General features: G+C 38.5%; 2 protein-coding genes across 3 annotated transcripts; both read right to left on the minus strand.

Moving 5' to 3' along the window:
* Positions 1-8,481: 8,481 nt before the first annotated feature.
* Positions 8,482-16,142, minus strand: gxylt1a (glucoside xylosyltransferase 1a). 2 transcript variants are annotated; one of them, XM_023400361.2, is made up of 8 exons: positions 15,806-16,142; positions 15,164-15,256; positions 14,119-14,302; positions 13,836-13,967; positions 13,495-13,746; positions 12,657-12,780; positions 12,298-12,470; positions 8,482-9,640 (listed from the first exon to the last, which is right to left on the minus strand). In XM_023400361.2, the coding sequence occupies exons 1-8, from the start codon at positions 16,021-16,023 to the stop codon at positions 9,449-9,451; spliced, it is 1,368 nt and encodes a 455-aa protein (XP_023256129.1). In that variant the 5' UTR covers positions 16,024-16,142; the 3' UTR covers positions 8,482-9,448. The 2 variants fall into 2 exon arrangements, with proteins under 2 accessions (XP_023256129.1, XP_023256130.1); XM_023400362.2 differs by lacking the exon at positions 15,164-15,256 and having other exon boundaries at positions 15,806-16,140.
* Positions 16,143-17,247: 1,105 nt separating this feature from the next.
* On the minus strand, positions 17,248-21,494 carry LOC111650360 (YY1-associated factor 2-like). Its single transcript, XM_023400235.2, has 4 exons — positions 21,353-21,494; positions 20,923-21,048; positions 18,307-18,459; positions 17,248-18,201 (listed from the first exon to the last, which is right to left on the minus strand). The coding sequence occupies exons 1-4, from the start codon at positions 21,376-21,378 to the stop codon at positions 17,961-17,963; spliced, it is 546 nt and encodes a 181-aa protein (XP_023256003.1). The 5' UTR covers positions 21,379-21,494; the 3' UTR covers positions 17,248-17,960.
* Between the last annotated feature and the right edge of the window lie 546 nt (positions 21,495-22,040).

A 22,040-nucleotide genomic window follows, 5' to 3' on the forward strand; every position in this document is an offset into this window, starting at 1 on the left:
CCAAGTGCAAATAATCTACAATATTATGCTGGATTTGTATAAAATACAACATTATCTAATAGAAACACTGTATTAATAGTGATTCATTATTATTCAAGGTTTGAAAGCAAACAATATCCCAGTTGATATTTTAATTTCAAGTAACACTTTGAGACTTCTCATGTACATTTAAGGTGATAAACGTAAAGTATGTCAACTGCAAAAAACATACTAATTTTATAAAACTTTTGAGCACCAAGTGTACATGTTTCACTCAGCGTAACAATTTAGAATTGACTCCACATCACAGCATTCAATTGATTTCTCCTGAACACCTCTATAGGCGGAATATTGAGTGAATGGAGCATTGAATGGCTACAGGGTAAAGGTAAAAGGAAATCCATGCATGCAGGAGAGAGATAATGAAATAGAGTGAAGCCAGAGCCTTAAGGCACATACCAGTGACTCGCTCTGGGTCCCATGACAATAAAGATTTTCTTCTTTAATTGAAATCTGGTTATTCTCTAGTCATGATGGACAACTTTTCAAATAAAGGCAGTGTCTCCTCTCTTCCTGTTAATTTCCTTGACACCGTAACGGCTTTAAAGTCCTCTGACTTTTCTGTAATGTCTGCTTCTCTATGAGACTAATGTTTCACTCCTATAGTGATTGTGTCATGTTTTATGTACAAACAGCCGTTTTATTATTAAATTGCAATTTACTGAGCCCACTTGAGTTCATTTGCCCTGGCTATAACACTATAACACAAGAATATGGTGGCTTTGGGAGAAACAAGCCGCTCAGAACAAGATGCTGGACTAACAAATTTACATGCCTGTAGTCATGAATCCTTTAGGGGAGGCAAGTTGGCACTGAGTCTTGGCAGATGGTTGCACTCTTACTAGATTTTGGTAGTGGTGGAAAGCAACTATAAGTCTATTTTCTCTTGTCTTGTACTGAAGTACAAATTTGTGGGTCTTGTATTTCAATTTTACATGACTTTACACTTCATTTCAATGGAAATCTTTTACTTTTTCTTCACTAAATGTATTTGACAAATGCAGTTATCAGTTTGTTTTCTGATAGATTTTGACTGAGACATTTTACCCATGCCTGCGTGGGTTTCCACTGGGTACTCCGGCTTCCTCCCACAGTCCAAAGACATGCAGGTTTAAGTTAATTAGTGACTCTAAATTGCCCGTAGGTATGAATGTTGGTGTGAATCGTTTTTTCTCTATATGTTAACCCTGTGATAAACTGGCAAGCTGTCCAGGGTGTACTCCACCCACGTCCAATGTCAGCTGGGATCGGCTCCAGCCCCCCCATGACCCTATAAGAATAAGCAGTATGGATAATGGAGGTCAAATAAATGAGGAGTGTGATACCCCAAGAACTGGAGCGCACCCCCTGGTCTCCCTTTTTAGATATAGGAACCACCACCACAGTCTGCTAGTCCACAGGCACTGTTTCCTACCTGGATGCGGCATGGAAGAGGTATTTCAACCAAGACAGCCATGTCGAGCCTTCAGTATTTCAGGACAAATCTTATCCACACACGTTAAGGTGGTGATTATCGAAGGAACTAACTACCTAACCGTATATAATTTAGTCAAAACTAGCTCCACATCGAGCAGCTGCAACAGTTAACTGCTTCTTATGCACTTTGGCATATTAACAATTTAATAATATCATAGATAACAATACAACATTCACAGGAGACATTTTTTCTGTACAATACATATTTTCTTTCAATCATTTAAGTGCATTTTGCTAATAATATTTCTTTACTTTTTGACTCTTATACTCTATGACTTTTTGAATGTGAATGAATAACTTTTTTGTGATTTTGTGATTTTTACACTGTTGTACTGGTTCTTTGACTTGAGTCGAGGATTGGAGTACTTCCTTCACTCCTGGATTACGGTACTGGCTAAATTAATTTGTGATTATCTGGGACTGACTGTTTTGGCCTGTGCAGAGCACTGTCTGGTTTCTAGCAGGACCCCACAAAATGTCTTTTTTTTCAGGGTGCTAAAGTCAGTGGGACATACTGCATTATTGAAAGTGATAAAGCTACTTGTTTATGGGATCACACAGCAGCAGCTGCTGTAAAAACTTAAAACTGAAGCTACCCAGTAAAATGTCTTCCTGGAGGAGGTGAGGAATGGACTTTGAGTTTGGTGAAATTCACATTATAAAATTCAATCTGCTTCAGTCAGAATGAGGTTTTCTTGAGAAATATTCTATCTAAGCTTGGTGTAACCTACACTCAACTACTATCAGTCATATCACTGAAAAATTAGGCCCTTCACTCCTCCAAGCATGCATAAATAATGATAATGACTTGTAGGAGCTTTGATGAGGAGCCATCTCTGTGTTTTGGTGGTCAAAGTGCCCTTGAAAATAATAAGGGGATCTGAAAAATGGCTTTCTTGGAGCAATTTGTGCAATATTCCTTAGTTGTATCCTACAGCTCATTATGCATTTTGCAGCTAGGTAACCTTAAATTGCATTGTTGTTGTAATGTGTCTGATTAATCTATTTCAGTGTTACAAATGCCTCAGAGTGCAAGAAATAGAATGCTAAATTAGTTTGAGATTAGGTTTTTATAATAGGTTTCACATGAGGGGCATGTCTACGTTCTTCCAGAAACCCCCAGCTCATTTAATACTTCCATCACAGCCAACAGTTCATGAGGTGGAGAGAGATTTGTGGTAAATTGTGGAGTTTGTGGAACAGCCCATTTAGCCTGGGGGATTTCTTTTGAATGCACTTTCAACTCCAAATGAGAGCACTTCTCTGGTCTAAAACCAAGCTTGGAAATCCACCCATTAAAAATTTTGTTTGGTCTGACTAAGCCACACTTTGCAGAAGTTCTCATTTGACCGTGAATGTTTTTCAAGGTATACACAGATTGCCCTTTTCCGTGTCAGAGATAAGTGTTCTGGCAAATCCATCATGTGTCATCGGCTGTCAGAATCTAGGAAAAACAATTAAAGGCTCCACACACAGGTCGAGCTGCTCCAATAGTCAATGAGGCAACCTCTGTGTGTGGGCCTGGGAACGATAAATTCATTAGGAAATGCCAGTGAAGGAGGGATGCATGTGGAAGACAATTAAATGACCTACTATATATGAGGTTGAGGACTCCAGGGACTGAAAAGACAGAAGGAAAAGACAGCTAATATGAACAAAACAATGTGCACATACAAGTTTACTGTAATTATTAAGCAATTAAAACAACTTAAATAAAAAATAAAATGACACACACTTTAACTGAAGTCACTGTGGTGAGAGAATTGCCACTAGGCTACAGGGGCTCCAGGAGAACTCCTGTAAACAAAAGTCTTAGGAATGTCTCCCAAAAGTCAATAATCATACACACAGACATAATCACGCATTCATTTGCATGCAAACAAACAACACAAACACATGGCATTTGGCCAAGTCACAGACAATTTATGGCCACTGATGCTGCTGTCATGGTGGTGCATGAATGTGGATGCCTGTAATAGTCGGTGCAGTCAATCAGTGACTGTGAATCACATGCTCAGTCCATTAATGCTGCTTGTCAGTGGTGTCTATGCAATCAAGAAAGTGCAGAATATTGAATCTCCGGGCATATTGTTCACTAACAATACTTGGCATGGCATTGAAATCAACCAACAGTCCTTTAGCCCTCAGGCACCAGGATGCAGCTCATTGATGAGACACTTTATCAGGGGGAAAAAAGGTCAGTTGAAGTGATTGATATCTTCTTTTATGAGTGGTAATACAGATGGTATTACTTCAATCTCAATGACCAACTGGGCCATAAAATGCCAATATAAGAGTGAGACTGAGTAATAACATCCTTATTTTTGTGTTTTAATGTTATGCATCTATAAAACATGCCTCGCTATCGTGTATGTGATGGCGGTGGAGTCAAGAGCCCTTGGGCTCAATGTGGAAGCTCTTTGAGCCGTTGTTTATGGCTGCTGAGTGAGAGGAGAGGAGCCACCACCCTCAGGTAGCTAGGGTATGGATTATTTGTTGAAACATTGATTCACACACAGTGTAGCTGTAAAGTGACGTGTCATTAATCTAGTTCGCCTCCTCTTCTTTGAGGAATAAATTTAAGGAATTGGCTACAACAGAATTTGAACTGCTCGTTTAGAAACGCAAATCCAGGAATAAGCTAGATTTTTTGCTAGCTAGGTGCATGGCTGTAGGAATGGCAATGTGTGTCAGTTGGTCAGTCCACTACTTTAGTCCAGAATTAAATACTTCAACAACTATTGTATGCATGGCAAAAACTTTTGCATGAACTTTTGAATGAACAACTAAAGGATTGATTGTAGTAATTTGGTAGACATTCATGTCCCACTCAGGATGAATTATACTAATGTAGTTTACCCATAACATTTCAGCTAGCATCTTCAGTGGTCAAAACTGTACAGAGTCCAGTACTTTGGTTTATGACCAAATAAGAAAACAAGTTGACATTTCCAGCCTCAGCTGTACTTTGTGTTTAGCACTAATTGGCAAATATTAGCACGCCAAATGAAGATAGTGAACATGATAAATACCTGCTAAACTTCAGCATGTTAGCATTGTCACTGTGAGCATTTTGCCATGTTTACTCAAAGCATTGTTGTGTACGTACAGCCTCCTAGAGCTGCTAGCATAGCTGTAGACTTTTAATCTTCTTCCAACATTTAGGACATTAGGAAGAATCTCAATTTACAGTACAGTCTATCAATAACTGCACAGACATGAGACATTTTGCCAAATGAAGGACAGAAGAAAGCTTAGTCAGCATCCAGACCATATACAGATACCTTCTCATAAATTGGTGAAATTGAACTTCATTTCTTGACAAGATGACATCCATATCTGTCTATAGGCACCGAACTAGCTATTTCATTGTATTTGCATATGCATATTTCTCATCGCGTTCTGCTTACAGCGGCAAATTCACTTCTCAGCATGATACCGAAGGATCCATGCATAGCTAATGCTCAACGGTAAATTACATTAATTGTTTTAAACCCTGACATATCAGCACAATTATACCTGTCTCAGCAGGGCAGGCAAATGTATTATTGATCAAAATGTTCACTAGTTAAATGATATCCGTCCGCAGCAAGGTGGAAAGGTGGGGAGCAGAGAGATGGATGCACAAGGAAAAAACAGATTTTCTACCTGGTCCATTCAACTGTGATAAACCTCTTACCTTCCTCTCATCCCCACTCTGCTTTGTCTCTTCATTCGGTTTATCAAACTGACAAGATGCATGACTCACTGTCAGGTTCATGTCTTGACTAACTGGAGTCTCATCCTCACTGAGAAGTGCTGTCTTGCAAAATGAGCAGATTGAAGACCAGGCATTCTTTAGAAGTACCCTTGATGAGTAAAACTTGTAGCGTTATGTCACAGACTGAGTAATACATTTTATCTATCAAAGCCTCAATAGTCCTTTTGCTTAATCTTAATTGTGTCCGTGGTAGGTCTCAGAACTTATCAAGCCTGTGTATGAAGCCCTCCATAAATTCTGCTTTGAACTTACATTATAAATATATTTCATATTAATATTAAATAAAAGGACTGTGAAAGTGAAAGTGCTTGCTTGCATGCTGAAAACACAGAGGATCATCAGCCAACTCCACAGTTCAATAAGGTTTTAAGCCTCTTTCAACTCATTGTTTTGGATCTGTGTGATGCACAGTTACTGAAGCTTTGGAGAAAGTTTGATAAGAAAGATCTTCTCTCACATTTTGAATTTCTGCTTTTTCTTCCCACTCTAATATTCTCTGTTATTTTGGCTTTTCAATGTTGTCAATTCATCCACAAATTCTGACCTTATCTGACCATTTTTTCTGTCTGCCTTCTCTGAGTCAACCAGCCAACCCTTGGATGGTGTTCTATAAATATAATTGCTATCCTGATTATATTGTCTTTCAAATCTACTATCTATTCTACAACCACCCATTTTCCCATCGGTACAACTCATCCTCCTTCTGCTGGTTGATCCCCACAACAGGTCTGTAGACTCTTGTCCTATCTTCTACCTTCATGGGTCTTCTCTTAATGAAGATGCTTCACATCCATGGAGTCTGGTCAAAAAAGTCTTTCTCTGTTGCTAATATCACTTAATATTGTTAAACTCGTCCGACTGACTCCTCTTATTGAACTGTATGATTGTGTTTTAGCTGCATTATCAATCGGAGCAGTTTCCACTAATATGTCTGATAAACCTACCAACCTCCAGGTATCTGGAGCTGGTAGAGGCATGAACAGAGATAAAAGGCTAGTGAACACTGGATTTATATCCATCACGTGACCAGAAGCAAGACTTAAAATAAATGAACATTTTGCTCAGTCTCTGCTGGTTGTTAGTAATTCTTTGCCAACATTTTGGTTTTAACTATTTTTGTTTTGATGCTTTTCTGCCCCCTGATGGCCAAAAATGGACTCACGCAGATTTAGGGTAAAAAGATAAAAGTTTAGAACTGACTTGACAGAGTGATCATAAAGAACACAGACATTTCGAGACATAAACAAACCTTATACAATGAAAGTAAAAATCTGAAGTCTTATAATTATCTGACATTTTAGTTTTTCCATAAGAAAGAAACTATTCTGAACAGTCTGTGGTCAGACAAAGTCTATTTAGGGGCCCAAAAAACTTTAAGGGGCACCGGGAGCTTCGTTTGATGAATGTGAGAATTCAAATCAATCAATCATAAGGTACAGTATGTTACATATTACTCTCTTTGTATCGAGTAAGTTACAAATCACATAAACAGCTTCACCCATCTAACATTTAGACAATATAAGCAGAATTGTGCATGGAATAGTTGGGCAAGATAATTGTGTGCATGGTCTACTCACAAAACCTCTCTTGATATTCTTGTAAATTGTAGTTTTTGAGTGGGAAATTACATATGCATCATTTCAGTGAATAGATATCATTCTTTTGTCTGGCCCCAGATGTAATGGACTCCACACTCCTACTGAAAAACAGATCCTGTCATCTTGAAACTCTAAATGTCCTTTGCACATAACTGTGGTTTATGTAAGCTCCACACTTTCCTCAAGCAAAGAGCATTTTGATGACTTTGCACTAGCTAATATTGCATAATCCTTATTTTGTGACCCTTTTTACTCTGTGTTGGGCCATTTGCCTCCAACTGTTTTAATTTATGCCTGGACTTTAAATCGCTATTGAACATCACGGAGGCCAAGAAGTGCAAGCAATAACATGAATAATCCATTGGCAGTTCCTGTTAGACCGAAAGAGAATGAGAGCTCAATCACCATTATACTCGGGGGGGAGTAAAACCAAGCAGTAGCAGCATTAGCCTTTCCCCCTAAAAACTGAATGTGCTTTGCATATTGTAGTTGTAAACATCCATCTTGCTAAGGATTGTGCTTAGAGGTATTCAATAATATCAGTGAGCATTTCCCTGCAAATGTATAATCGCTTAAGAGAAATAAACTGAACTTTTGTGTTTTTTGTGTGGGGCGTTTTGTTTTTTTTTGTATGCACAGAGCTGACCACAATATGCACTTGATTAACCTTTAAAGATACTTTTGTAAGTGGGAGTGGACAAAGTAGACAAGCTTCTATCATGGAGGTTCTGTGTTAAAAATATGGAACAGAGCCGATTTATAAACCGTCCATATAGTCTGGAGCACGTCACCCAAATGTCCCGAGGGTTTCCCAGATGAAATAATCAAAATCTTTGTTCTCTGGTATTGCCCAATATCTTACAATGTAGTACAAGCATTAATTGCAAATCTAATGGAGTCGCTCTGCTGTGATAGGTTTCCACCAGCTTCACATCATGAAACTGAGCTTTGGATTCTCCTCCTAAAACACTGAAAATGTTTTCCCCACTCTGCAATTCCTTGTCAAGAAAAATGGATATATCTAACAGCTCCTTAGCATCAAGTCCATTTTAAATTCATCATGCAGACCTGCTGCCTATTCCAGGCACGTCTGTCAATCTGCCTGTGAAATGAAGAGCCAGAGGCTACTGACCCAGACACATCAGCTCCTTTTTGGCCATCTAACAACACTTTCTGAAGTCTTCACACTCACACATTGATTTCTTATTTTCAGCTTGCTGCTGCCTTCTAGGACATGGCTCATGCATCAGTCTTTGTGGAGTGAGTGGGCAACAAGTACAGTTTATGCAAAGCGGTTATGATGGCTGATGCAAAAGGATTAGTAACAATAGTAAAATCAAATGGAAGAAACTAGAGCAGAGAACAGAGCTTCCCAAATAAATTTAAGCATTTCAGTTCAGCGTGAAAATAATTTCATTACACCTTAATTCATCTTCCCTTTTAAAAATTCTTTCTCTTAATATAAAGTATATTTGGAGCTAAACATAGTGTATATTTACTTCACTGGGAGATAAATTTAAAATGCTTTGACACAGCGAGCATACATATTTTAGAAATTCTACATACTGTATCATAGGTGCCTTAAAAATGTTTAATCATCTGAAAGTGTTCAAAGTTTTTAAAATATTTATTTCCCATACATTTGAATGTTTATACTTTTTTTTCAGTCAATACTAAAACCACAGATTTTAAATTGTTACAATCATCGATTACATTGTTATCTCTAACAAATAGTGCAAATGTTTGATAAACCTGCCTTGGAGCAGATTTCATGACACTAGCTGGTTTGATTAGAAACTAACTAGCTTTCTATGACACAGTTTCAGTTATAGGAAAATGTGCTGATACTGGTTAAGTTACTGAAATTACTTAAATGCTACTACAATGTACAGCAAACAAGGCTTTGAGAACTCCCATGGCAGAGTATATGAAATGATAGCCTCATGTCAAACATCCAAAGTGCTTCCTGTCACAGAGGTCAGACAATAATAAATACTGATCTATGAGTTTAAAGTTTTCTTAATTAAAACTTGTTAAGTTCAATAAAAAAAAACCAAAGAACATTCCTGTGTAGCTAATGAGTACCCTTTTCTATGATATAGTGCATAGACAAAAACACTAATACAAAGCCTGTACGCAAAATTATATTAAAACAAATCTAATAAAATACTCTTGATAACAATAGCGTATTTAAGTACCCTGCTGTCTCTCTTTTTTCACAAAGACCTTGGACAGTTTTAAAAAGTAATTGTAGGCTCTTTCTAAAAAAAAAAATAAAAAATAAAAAAAATAATAATAATAACAATAATACCACCTGATTGTCTGAAATATAGTAAGTCTCCTTCTTATCAGGTATGAAGTCCAAAAGATCTGCGATCTGGTATCTGGTTGTGTGTTCACTGGACAGATATGTACCAACATGTACAAACCTGTTCCACAGACTACCTTTCCTCAATTCCACAGTAATGATATGTAGCTTGTAAACATGGTTCCGTGCTGACCTGAGTCCCACTGGCTCCACAGGAGTGTCTTCAATCCAGCGATCTTCGTCAGAGACAGAGACATTAGATGATATTCATGGAGTGGTATTAAAGTAGTGACCTGATTGTCTGCTTTGTGTGATATCCTGATGAACAGACATGATACTCTGTTTTAACCTCTTGGTAAACAGGTGGCTGGCTCTTCCACAGTAGGTATGTGTGGTGGCCTGGAGCGACGCTTCGAGTGGCTGAAGCAGTGAGGCCTCCATGTTTTCACCAAACGGGTACTGTGATGAAAAGAAAAAGAAAAAGATGCAGGTATTATATTTCTGATTTGGAGAGATCTGGTAATAATCATAAACACCAGACTTTATTGCAGTGTTTTACCGCTGTTGTACAGTTATGTTTCACTTTAATTTCAGCTCTTCTCCTGCTCCGGAGAAAAAAAAAAAAAAAAAAAAAAAATCAAGCAGAAATATGTGTTTTAACTACTGTTTCCTCTCGTGACAGCCATGATGGAACAATAAACTGCATTTCAATCAGATGAATTAAGAGTCACATTTGTCACTGTCAGCTCAAGACAATAACACTCTGCATTTGATTCATATCTGTCAATTCACTGTGTTTGGATGATGAATATCTATTACCAGAATGATACAAGAATGGGCTCAGTAGGGTGTGACAGCAGTGGTGATAGCTACTGCTGTAGAATTCCAGATACCCTTCATTATTGCATCCTTTTGTGTCAGCAGGTAAACAGCAAAGATAAAGCTTCCAGCTCTCCAGCCAGTTAATATGAGCAGTCGAGGCTTTTGGTAAATAGGAAGAAATCACTATTTTACAGCGACTCATTTGACTCCAGGTTGGCCAGGCATTAGCTTACTCAAAGCACACTTTCTTTATTATCGTTCATATACTGCGGTAGGCAATAAAACACCATTAACAGCCTCCTATTGATTTTTATGTGGATGCTGCTGGTGCGTTGTCCACACAGCCATCATGATGTCTCAAACTAGCATCAGCACTAAAAATTTTACAACTCTTCTGTGGGCTTGGCTGGGTAATGGTAGTGCCCTTTATTGCAAGCTCCTCTGCTGGCTGGGAGAGCCTGCCATGGGAGCTGGGCTCTTGGTGGGATGGAAATGAGAGTTTCCTCCAGAATTGCCTGCTCTGGGCTTTAGGATGCTGTCCTCAAAGGACTGAGTGGGAACAAAGTGGGAGGGGGCCCGGGGAGCTGGAGCAACAGGAAGAGTTGATAAAAGCTTCAACAAAACATAGCTTATAACAACAAAGGATGAAACCCTCTTCAGTCAGACCAGACTCTGTTTTAATAAGCTAATTGTACAACAAAGTCCCATATCTTACATTCATCTACTTAATACAGAACACATTTTATGATAACTAATGAGGAACCACAGCATTCTTCAACCTCCTAAAATCATTTGGAATCCGGTGTGTGCTGTCTTGTATGCTGTACGTGTGTTTGTGCTGTCGGAGAGACTGATGGAGGCGTGGGGGCCGAGTGCCCCATAATGAAGCCTGCTCGTTTACTTAATGGCTGAGAACATTGCCCGCGCTGATAGTGGCCAGGCTGGGCCCTGTGGCGGTAATGGATGGAGACCAACTAATGAAGCTTCCCTTGCTCTACCCAGTGCTGCCTGCACGTTGACCGGTGTGCTGGAATCAAAAAGAGCAGATCGAAGGCGAGCTACCATAACAGTGAGAGAGCTCTGCGGCTGACTTGCTTTGTCACTGATGATGGATGTGTAGTGGACTTTTACGCTCTAAAAGCTGAAAAGCATTTCGAGTTAATCTGACAGACAGGTTCTGCCTTCTTTTATGCCATACACTGGCAGTGCTCTGCTGGGTGTCACACTAACTTAAGCATGCTACAATCCTGGAAATGTTTAGCTTTTACAGAAGGTGTCAAAACACAACCAAGAAATTATTTAGGTTTTAAAGATCGAAATAAAAATATTCAGGACCCATTTTTACAGATTTATATCTTCAATTGGAGAAAATTCGTCTCCGTCTTGGAGACATGGACAAAATTGATTTTGGCCTTGTAATGAGACTTAACAATAGGAATAGAACAGTGTCAGTGTCTTATTCTTTAACTAACCATTTAAGTTTTCCTTTTATCATCTAGCACAACATAAATCAGTCATGATTAATAGTAAACATGGACAAAATGAGCATAAAAATACAGTTTTTAAATATATTTATTTTTGTCAAATAATTCTTGGTCATGGCGACACTGACTGTTTTACGAATTATTTACCATTGACCTACCAATAATGATTCAGACGAATCCAGACCTATTTTGACCTGGACAAGTTTGACACCACAATTAGTAGTGCGCCCAAAGAAATGCCAGAATAAGTGCCTTGAATTATAGGTTGCATCAAATCTGCAACGAACCACATGAATTTTAGCCTTACAGTTAACAACATCTCATGCGAGCCTTCCACTGGTCGAAACTGGGTGGGGATGATTTGTCTGGTTTGGGAGAGCTGAGACAGAATGACGGAAATGTTTAACAGCCTATTGATTAAGCACTGGTGGAAGGAAGCATCCATAAGAGAAAAGCAATGGTCTGGAGTGCCTATTGATGACATAATGACTAGTAAATGTTTTTCCAAATAGTCTGGTCTGTCTACACAACTGTCCTCTAAACAAACAGAGGCACAAGAAAGACAGTCTATAAAAACTCAATAGAATAAACAAAGCCTTTGAAAAATAACTTACATTAAGTTTTCCACTTGCCTGTGTCTGGAGTACTCTCAATATAGTGGTTTGGGAGAATGAATATACATAATTCTATTATTTTGCAAGACTTGGCATTTGTTAACAAATAAGAGCCCATCAGGGAATACAATTTTTTTATTTTACAGTGGGGGCTCAGAGAAACCACAGACTTCTGGTTAGTTGAGGCTTTCTCTACCTTTTGGATGGCATCGTAGACAGCTCGAAAGGCTGGCTGCTTGTCATCATGGTACACTCCCCTGTTACCATGGAGAATGAAGACACCTTCTTGTTCAGCCCCTTGACAGTTGCTGCCATAGATACAGTGGTCTGGACGGTAGTTCCAGTGGCAGGGGAACACATACAGGCTCTCTGGAACACAGCAAGAGGCTCGGTTGGGTTGATGAGGATTTTAAATAACTGAGTTCATTCAACAAGAACCTAATTAAATCGATGATTTAACAACAACCAAAAGGTCTTTAGTGAAGCCTAGTTGGTGTTCTGAACTATCGTAACATTCATAACTCAAAATATTTGTGATTATGTGGTTGCATGAACCTGGGTTATGATGAAATATGATATTAAGAAGATCCTGGTCACCCCAGGTGATATTGAGTTTATACTTCTGGAGAAGAGGCATCAGAATTTCCTCCCACCGCAGTTCAACTGCTGTCATGTCATTCTAGAAGGACAAAACACATAACATTAAATTATTCATATCATTTTGCATGAGGAAACCATGAACCTGCATTTCTGGGAAATTAATTCTTTTGTTAACACTTCACCTCAACTCAAAGAAACTGTTCCATCTGTCAAACAAGTATGCTCATTGTGAGGCTTTAGAAAGGAATTACAAGAGTGACCTCAACTGGTCAATGTTGGTGGGACAGCCACTACTGAGACCCAACCTTTAGTATTCACAACTACTTTTCAAAATATTCAAAATTTCACACATCTCTACATATTTCTAAATCAACACAATGTTAAAATGTTAATGTTTAATAATATGACAATATATTACTCCATAGAGTATTCTTTATAACAAATATCAAAAGTTAACTGACACAGCCTATCAACACTGACGCAGCCTGCATTAAATGTGTAGTTACATTTGTATCAACTTTGAGCCATAACATTTCGCATAAACATTCATTGGAAATTATGAGAAGACTTGGAAATAATAACATTTCCATTTTTTTATTTTTCATTTTAGATGTTTCACATCTGCATAGTCCTTTTCCATATTCTGTAATGCTGCTGTAATGAGACACTAGTATATTAAATTGGCAACATGAAGTAGGAACGTGTAGTACATTCCACCAGCTGACAGAGGTTTACATACTGAATACTACTAGATGACAACACATAAAAAAACTATCATCTACCTGCACATTACCTTAAAAAATTTCTCCCTGAGGCGAGTCATGTTCATGAGCATGACACCTGAGTTGATGCCTGTCTTGCCATAATAAGGGTGACGGGCAAAACGGTTGTACCAGCCAATGCGTGGCTCTTCGTGTTCTGGAGCCATGGCAGCTAAGTGGCTTGAATTGAACCGAGAAAGCAGGGCCCACATGTCCTCTACTGACCGCAGGAAAAGGATATCTGTGTCCACATAGAGCAAAGAATCCACCTCCTTCAGGATCAGCTGGAAATAAGACAGCAATATTCTCAGAATATGTTGAAAATGTGTAACCATTGCATCACACTTTATGTATGGAAGATGACTAGGCTTACTGGCAGGAAGAGCCTCTGAGACGCACAAGGTTTGAAGAGCTTCTTCCACTCTTTTGCATTATCCTTGGGAAAAGTGATGGGATAGATGGTGGACTTAAACTTGTTCTGAACTGTCCTAGGCCAGGAGTCCAGCTTTAAGAAAAGATAAGAACAAAGAGCACAGAAAATAATTTACACACATTCTGTTATAACTGGACTATAGCTTTAAGAAACTCAAGCAAATTAATACAGAAGTACATGAAAATGTTTGTGGTGTTGGGGACAACAATGGGAGAACACCTACTGCACTTCTGAAGCTGTGATGTAGATTTTCCTCAGCAAAGATGTAAAAGTGGAGAGGCTTTTTGCTGAAGAGAACAGCAGACTTCAACATGGTGAGAGTCTCCTCTAGCCTGGGGCCACAGGCCACCACAGCCAAGTGACTCCTCTCATCACTATGTTCCTTGACTGCTGAGCCTGACCTCTCTCTAAGAGCAAAGACAAAGTTAAATGATTCACTAATTAACCCTGGATTTTTTTATTTTTTTTTATTTTTTTTTTACAAGAGCATGGATTCAGTGACATGTGCAGGAGTGAACAAAGTTATGGAGACATCAGCAGGCTCAGTTGACAGCCCTGTAGGGTTGGAACTGTCATTTGATTTAATGAAGAGATGTACTATCACTCATGCTTTGTGCTGCCCCCAAGTGTTCCTTGTAAACTAGTATTCTCAAGATTGGAACTCATAAATTTAAAAAGAACATATCTCTATATATGTGTCATAGTATTGGAAGCCGACCATAGATCAAGTGGTAGGACGGTCAGACAGTTTTGAGAATGCCCCAAGACCTGTATTATCATTCTCTTTGCTAACCCTGAGATAAAACTGTGACTTTGAATCCAGAAAAGCTATAGCTTCAGCTCCTCCCATGACTGCATTACTGTGTATGGGATTGGAGATTATGAACAGTCTGTCAGTGGCATATTGGCAGCATATGTAAGAATGTAATTCTATGAAAAACATAACAGATAATGTTTATAATATAATGTAAAGAAAAGTATTTTCCCCCAGAGCACAGCCTAATAGTACTCAGAGTGAGATGGCTTTACACTATCAACTAACGGTTATCGCTGACTGAGTTGTCAGCATGTTTGAGTTCATAGAACTACTTGTTTTTATGAGTTCAACAACTCAAGAATAGTCACTAGGCACACTGAGATAGCAGCAATAGGCTTAGACTTTACTTCGAACTGTGGATCTAGGAAGTAAGTGAAAGTTGAAAATTTAAATCTATGGATCATTAAAGGTCACTGTTATCTTTTATAGAGATGCACAAAATCAGTCATACCTAAGAGTAGATTCCAATAAGCAGTTCACTCCACAAACATCAGCAGGCAGTCTCCAATATGGATTCCAGTAAGAAACTGACAGTGATTTACACCTGTCAGAATGAAAACGTGAGCTTTGCCATCCTCAAAGTTAAATTAATCTCTCGGACATCAGACCTTGATGCTTAGGGATTAAATCACTCCTGAACTGCTTCCTAGAGTTAGTTGTTCAACAGATGGCGGTATTGAAAATCCAGCCGAGAGCTAATGAGGCAGAGAATTAGTTAGCAGCAACGTAAATGGTTAATTAATTATCTAGCTAACAGGTGGTAGTTAATAGATTTAATAAAAAGACAGCATTAGCAATTATGAACACATATCGTTAAAGACAGTGGGTGCAAAACAGAACATTTAAAACGCAAAATATATCTGAAGTTCTCCATCTTGGTTAAATTATTATTAGCCCGGTAGCTAACCTAAATTAAGTAACGTTAACGTTAGACGTGAGATGTCAACAAACGTTTCAACTGCAACGTTAGCTATAACTACAAGATTTTTGTCCTCACTGGGCTAACTTAATAGCATCTGCAAGTGTAGCTACAGCTAACCACTACTCATGTCAGTTGTGAAATGAAGGGAAGCAACATAGTCGGCTAAGCTACCTGTCAAGCCCTTCTTCACGGTCTCGGAGGCCTGCCAGTCCTGGCCTTTTCCTGAGAATGTGCCCGGTATCATGACTGTTCCTTTCGGGTATCCCCTGTTCTCTCAGGTTCCACTCCTCACTGTCCTCGAAGGTGGAGGCTAGTTGACTGAACACATACAAGAGTGAACAGAAGGTGAAGACCATGCACAAGAGAAATGCGTGAAGATAGCATCGCATTTTGCGTTTCAAGTTTTCTGAGCTATCGATTCATTTTTGTTGATCTTTGCTACCATCCGGTGTACTAACATCTCATAAGTCAAGTCAGGAGGTAAACCAAAGAGCACAGTTGGTGTTTACTGTTTTCCGCCCCACCCACTGCTGTTTCACGTGTGTTTCGTCTGATCAGCCATCTGTCAGTAAAGTGTGAGTGTACAGTTAAACAGCTATATTTTAAGATTTGTTAAGTCAGGTAGCTACAAAAGACTCAAAACATGGTGCATAAGTACATACATGCATGTCTTTCACAATATGTGACACAGGATGGGCACCATTATGGTGGGTCTACAAACACTGTGGTAGAAGTGATGGTATCATAACCTCCTTAACTTAGTGGTTTCAAATGAGGATTGGTGAAGTTGTGTGAATACTGAACACAGCAGCCAGACGATTGCAGGATGCAAGATCTCAAAAATTGTGACAGTTAACAATATGTTTGTCACTGTAACTTTTTATACACTTCCCCCCTTTGGTTTTTTTTCATTACTTTTCAGATGTAGTGGTGCAGTACTCAGAACCTTTACTTACTCACCAATATCACAATGTAGAAAATACCCTGCCACAAGTAAAAGTTCTAGGGTACGGAAGTTAGTTAACTTTCAAAAGTAAATTTTCTCTGGATTGTAATAATGGATGGTTAAGCAGCATTTAATGTTGTAGCTGACTTGTTTAATCCATATCAATACATAATTTTTTATAAACTGATCATGTTTTTTTTGTAAAATCTCAGTATGCAAAGCACCCATCTGTCAAATAAATGGATTAAATAGTACAATATTTCCCTCTAAAATGCAGTCAGGTAGAAGTATTAAGTAGCATGCTACAATACAAAGTTGTACTTATGAATAGTACATAAGTAAATGTAATATGTTACTTTCCACCACTGCTTTTAGGACCTTTAAGACACGATTTGCAGTTTTTTTCCCCCCAAGTGCAACAAGTATAAAGAATATGTTTGAGGGTAATAACAAAAACACATACAGTACAGTGAAGAGTGTGCAACTCATTGATTGATCTGAACAAGTTAAATCCCAAGTCTGTAGCCTTGTCATGCCTTGCCTTTAAGGAACATATCAGTCATGATGTGAAAATAGGTTAACAAATTCAACATACAATCATAATATGGAAAACTTATGAGAAATCCATGTTTTTGCTCCTGTTTATAATGAAAATTTTAAAAACATATCCAAGTATCTACATCTCATTTTATTCAACATTATTGTACAATATAAACCATTCTATAGATTAAATCATGCTCAACTCTACCAAGTGAAGGAGAAGCATACTTAGAATAACTGTTCAATATTTTTACTCAAATGTTAAGACAATGAAAAAAAATTATTGCATCCAATGGCATAAAATGAGAGCTGGATAAGGCCAGTGACCAACAGTGTTATGATTCACTGATAACGGCAAAGTGGAAATAATGCTAAAAAATGTTATCATGAACATAGGATGCCATTAAGTGCAAATAACGATAACAAAATTCAATGATAATCTACAATTCTGAGATGACTTCTTCACATTTCTTTCATATGGCATCATTTATTCTGTGCAGCAACGACCAACTGAGTGTGACACTGATGTAACACTGAGTTGTTGAAAGACAAGTCACCACAACGTGTGGCACAGTTCCACTGACATCCGGGATTTAATGCTACTGTTGCTCTTTTCAGTTCATCATAATAGGTTTTGCTGAAACAGTTCTGACGTCCTGACTCCTGAAGTATTTATCATTATGGGAAGGCAGTGAAAAAATACGACCCCAAATGAAGTGAATGCTATCATACCGGCATTTATAGTATTATTTTTAAAAAATGTGCATGTTGTAGTTTAATCTCTGGTTGAGGCTGTTGAGAGTGCAGAAGGATGAGTTGTGCTGACTGGGAGTGTGAAGGTTAGTGAGTCTCTCCGTTCACCGACGAGCCTTCTCCACGGGGCGAAGAGCATCTGGAGACCCCTCGTTCAGTGTTATCAGAGCTTGAGCCACTTTGACTGTGTTGGTCTGCTGAGGCAGCACTTGTTGAAGTGGATGTGGGTTTGGCTTTCTCCTTAAAGTCTGTGATTATTACAGTCAAGTCTCCAACTGTGACCTCTAGATGCTGGGCGCTGCTCCTGTCTATGTTTTTTAACCTGGGCCTGGTGAAGAGAGAAACACACACAAAACAGGTTTGAAAACTGACTGGTGGAAACCAGAATATGATGAGCTATTCTGCAATTTTTTTGAAAACATGAATTCATTACCTCATCTTTTTATGGCTTTTCTTTTTCAGTGTTGGTTCTTTATCACTTTTGTCTTTCTCTGATTTTTCTTTCTTCTCCTTTTTGAGGTGTGCGGGTGGTGCAAACTGCTGATTTACTTGCTGAGCAACCAGCTGAGAAACAGGTCGCGGCTTTCTGAAAGAGACATAAAAAGAAAGTTAGTGGCCTTATTGGCCCCTGTAAATAGGGTGAGCGGGTGGTTTAAACTGCTAAGCTGTGTAACTAATATAAGCAGGAGAAGCAGGTTGCTTACAACAATCATTTAAAATTAAAAAATTGACAAAACGTTAAAGTATAGGTTCACAGTTTGTCAGTACTGTCTTAAAGTAGTAGCCAGGTGCCCATATGTAAACCGAAACAGGTTTTGCTTTCAATCATCATTCCTCCTGGCCATGAAGAGATCACCCCTCTTAATTTGATTCCAATGTAAGTGATTAGGCACAAAATCTACAGTCCTCATTCTGTGTAAAAATAAATTCTGAAGTTTATCTGAAGTTAATATGAATCTTCAGCAGTCTGGGTTATATCAAGTGGGTATAAGCCTCATAATAACTCAAGATAAACTGGAATTTTTTTTTGTACAGAACTCCATCTCTTTTAGTGGAAGTATATAAAGAAGGGATCTCTTCAAAGCCAGTCTGAACAGGATGAAGGATTACAGCAGGCAAAACCTGTTGAACATTGATCCTTGTTTATCCTTTTTAAGACTTGAAAATGTGTGAACCTCTCCATCGAACTATGATTCTGACAGGTGTTGAGGTACATACAAAAATTCCTTAAGGAATTAGCATAAGTCAGATCATCAGTGGATTCAGCGTGACTTTTCTCACGCACTAGCAATGCAGAAAGGTCAGGGTATTAATATTGTAGATCTGACTATGTAAGACTACCACTATCTGCTTCTTTACATGATCCGGAAAACAATGGTCATTTAATCCTGCTGGCTGCAGGTCCCAGAAATGGAACTGAAAGAAACATCTAGTCTCAAATTCAGGTTTGCCATGCTTTATGTTTGTAATTTTCAATACATGCATGTCACAGTCTAGAAAAACCTGTATGGTATTGGTTGCACTGCAACTTGACAGTTACAATCTTCATGGAAAACCCAACATATGACACTATAATACTGAAGCAGTCACATTTTTTCCCTCTTTTGCTTCCCCTGCTATCATCATTTTAATGTTTAATCTTTTCCAAGTTCCTTTCCCTTTCTATTTCAGAAGCATTGGTGAAAAGTTTTAGAGTGATGGCCTTCAGTTTTGGTGAAAGATGCCATTACGACACTGTTGCTTAGCAGTTCAGTGCATATACTGTCTATGGTCACTCAAGATTACTCTGCATACATAGAAAACAGTGATCAAGTATGTGGTCTTTTGAGAAATTCACAACACAACACAACAGTGCAGTCAAACTGGTCAGGAATTAGAATATAGAGGTATTTCATGACTGCCCTTGACAAGAAATGCTTTCAGACACTTTTTCCTCTTTCAAAAATATCATGTGTCTAAGCAATCCTCTGACCAGTAGCTTTAAATAGACTCTATGATGTATTGATAAAGAAATTTGTGGGTAGATTTCCAGCCATTAATCATTTTCACACGCCTGACAAGTACCTGTATCAGCAAAAATCACTCGGATTATTGAAATTATGTTATGATATGTTATGCTATTTAATGTAATTGATACATTTTTTTGTAAATTTGTAGCCTGGCTTACTCTCAGTCACAACTTCGGCTAAAGCAACCAAACAAACACTCATTTGCCAGTTCATTGGGTCCACCTAGCTAAAACTAATACAATCTAATACAGGAGACCTGCAATAAATCCTACTTTATGAAAGTTCACGTTAGGTTTTGTTGAAAAACTTTTATAGAGAGGTATTGATTTAAGTCCATGGTCATGTTGGAAGCTGTGGTTTGTGGTGCTGTTGAACTCTATTGCATTATACAGACAAGTGTTTCTAATAATTAGTCTCCCCTACCCCCATTGATATATCACCTCAGTATAATGCAATACAATTTAATAATATAACAAACAGGGCAAAAATACTCCCCACAACAACCTTCAATTTTGACCAGACACAAAGAACAAAAAAATGTTCAAATAAACTTTTCACCCCAGACTATATTTATTCAGTCAACTGTTGGGTGTATTTTGTGCATTTTCTCACAACATGAACTTGTAAAGGTCGAAAGCTTGTGAAAACACTGAATCTTTTCTTTTTGTAGCTCTCAGAACTAGTCGAATTTGCAGAATCCCTCTCAATTCACAGAAAAAATACTTAAGGACATGGCCTCGGTGTCCTCACTTGTAGATTTGGCCCTGACCAAAGATTAGTCTTCGTGAAGCTAAATCAGAAACTCTCGAACAGTTTAAACAAAAACCCGAACATTACAACCTTGCCTTAGGATGTATTGCAGGACTGTTGCAACAGATAGGTGTTTCTAATAATGAATGTACTTTTAAATCATGCAGTTGAGTCTCGCATTTCCTTAGCATAAAATGACTTCGTGAATTCAGGCTACACACAGCTGAAGCTGATTAAACACTTGAGCACTGGTTTGATGGTTAAAAATGTACGGCTACAGTCACTCTTACCGTGTTGACGTCCCCTTCCTGACATCACACATCATGCACTTGAACGCCTCAGCGCTGTTCCTGAACGTGCAGACGCTACAGTCCCAGTACCCATCGTCGGAGGATGGCTTAGATTGCCGCTTTGGCCTTCAGACAAAAACAAAACAAAAACACAGTGATAGCGGCACGTTTTCAATGACAACAGTAATTTCAAAGACAACCTGTTTGATAAAGATGACCCGAACGGAAAAGAAACGCCACAACAGGAAGCATTTTCTGCTCAGAAGTCAGTCACTGAGAAGGGAGCTTTCAGTTTACACAGTGCCCCGTATTAAACCAGCAGCCAGCCGCCATGAACACTTCAGTAAAACAGCTCCATCCATTGACCGAGCTCTCTGTTTTCAAACGACCCAGTGGAGTCTTCATTCAAAGATACCAGCGACGCTTTTACCTTGTGGGACTCTTCTTGTCTCCCATTTTACGAAACTTCGACTCAGTGGAGTTGAAAAGGTTCAATGTTACAGGTGAAAAAAACGCATTTAGCTGCTACTCAGCTGTCGTGGAAACTCCTGTCGAAGGATGGCCACGTGACAGGGGCTCACCCAATCACTTCTAATGTAATCACAACAGAGGGCAGTTATAACTGTGACACAACATTGATGAAAGCCGCTTTGTAAAACATACAGCATAATATGAGTATGAAGTGCGTCGTATAGGACACTTTAATAGGGACGTAAACACGTACATAATCTGTTTAAAAACCTGCACTGCAAATAACAAGCCCGAGAAATGACCTAATTAGTAAAAATATATGTAGAATGTGATTTGGCACAGGATAGACATATAGTGATTTTTCTGGTTTAGTTTTTTTAAAATCACATTTTATGTTTGAGGAATTAATGAAATACAACTAAGTATTGGTACAGCTTTGTGATAAATCATTTACTAATGCTTCACGGATATTAGCCAGAACAACTTTTTGGTTGCCAGGTTGTGAAAAACCTTCCTCCAACACAACATTTTATTTGTCTTTTTAGCTCTTTAATTCAATAGGGAGACCTCTCCAATGGACTATTTGATTACTTATCTGGGACCCAGGACCAAAATCCATTTATAAACTGTTTGCAACTGCAGACTTG

The sequence above is a fragment of the Seriola lalandi genome, unplaced genomic scaffold (assembly GCF_002814215.2).
Source record: "Seriola lalandi dorsalis isolate HSWRI2012SDOR001 ecotype SW California unplaced genomic scaffold, Sedor1 jcf7180002052274, whole genome shotgun sequence".
NCBI lineage: Eukaryota > Metazoa > Chordata > Actinopteri > Carangiformes > Carangidae > Seriola > Seriola lalandi.

Coding starts and splice junctions, on each gene's coding strand:
- gxylt1a (XM_023400361.2), bottom strand. CDS start 16,023: ATGCGATGCTATCTTCACGCATTTCTCTTGTGCATGGTCTTCACCTTC. Junction 15,257..15,805: donor CGTGAAGAAGGGCTTGACAG/GTAGCTTAGCCG, acceptor TCATTCTGACAG/GTGTAAATCACTGTCAGTTT. Junction 13,968..14,118: donor ATCACAGCTTCAGAAGTGCA/GTAGGTGTTCTC, acceptor CTTTTCTTAAAG/CTGGACTCCTGGCCTAGGAC.
- LOC111650360 (XM_023400235.2), bottom strand. CDS start 21,378: ATGGGAGACAAGAAGAGTCCCACAAG. Junction 21,049..21,352: donor GACAAGAAGAGTCCCACAAG/GTAAAAGCGTCG, acceptor TTTTGTCTGAAG/GCCAAAGCGGCAATCTAAGC. Junction 18,202..18,306: donor AAAAGCCATAAAAAGATGAG/GTAATGAATTCA, acceptor TCTCTTCACCAG/GCCCAGGTTAAAAAACATAG.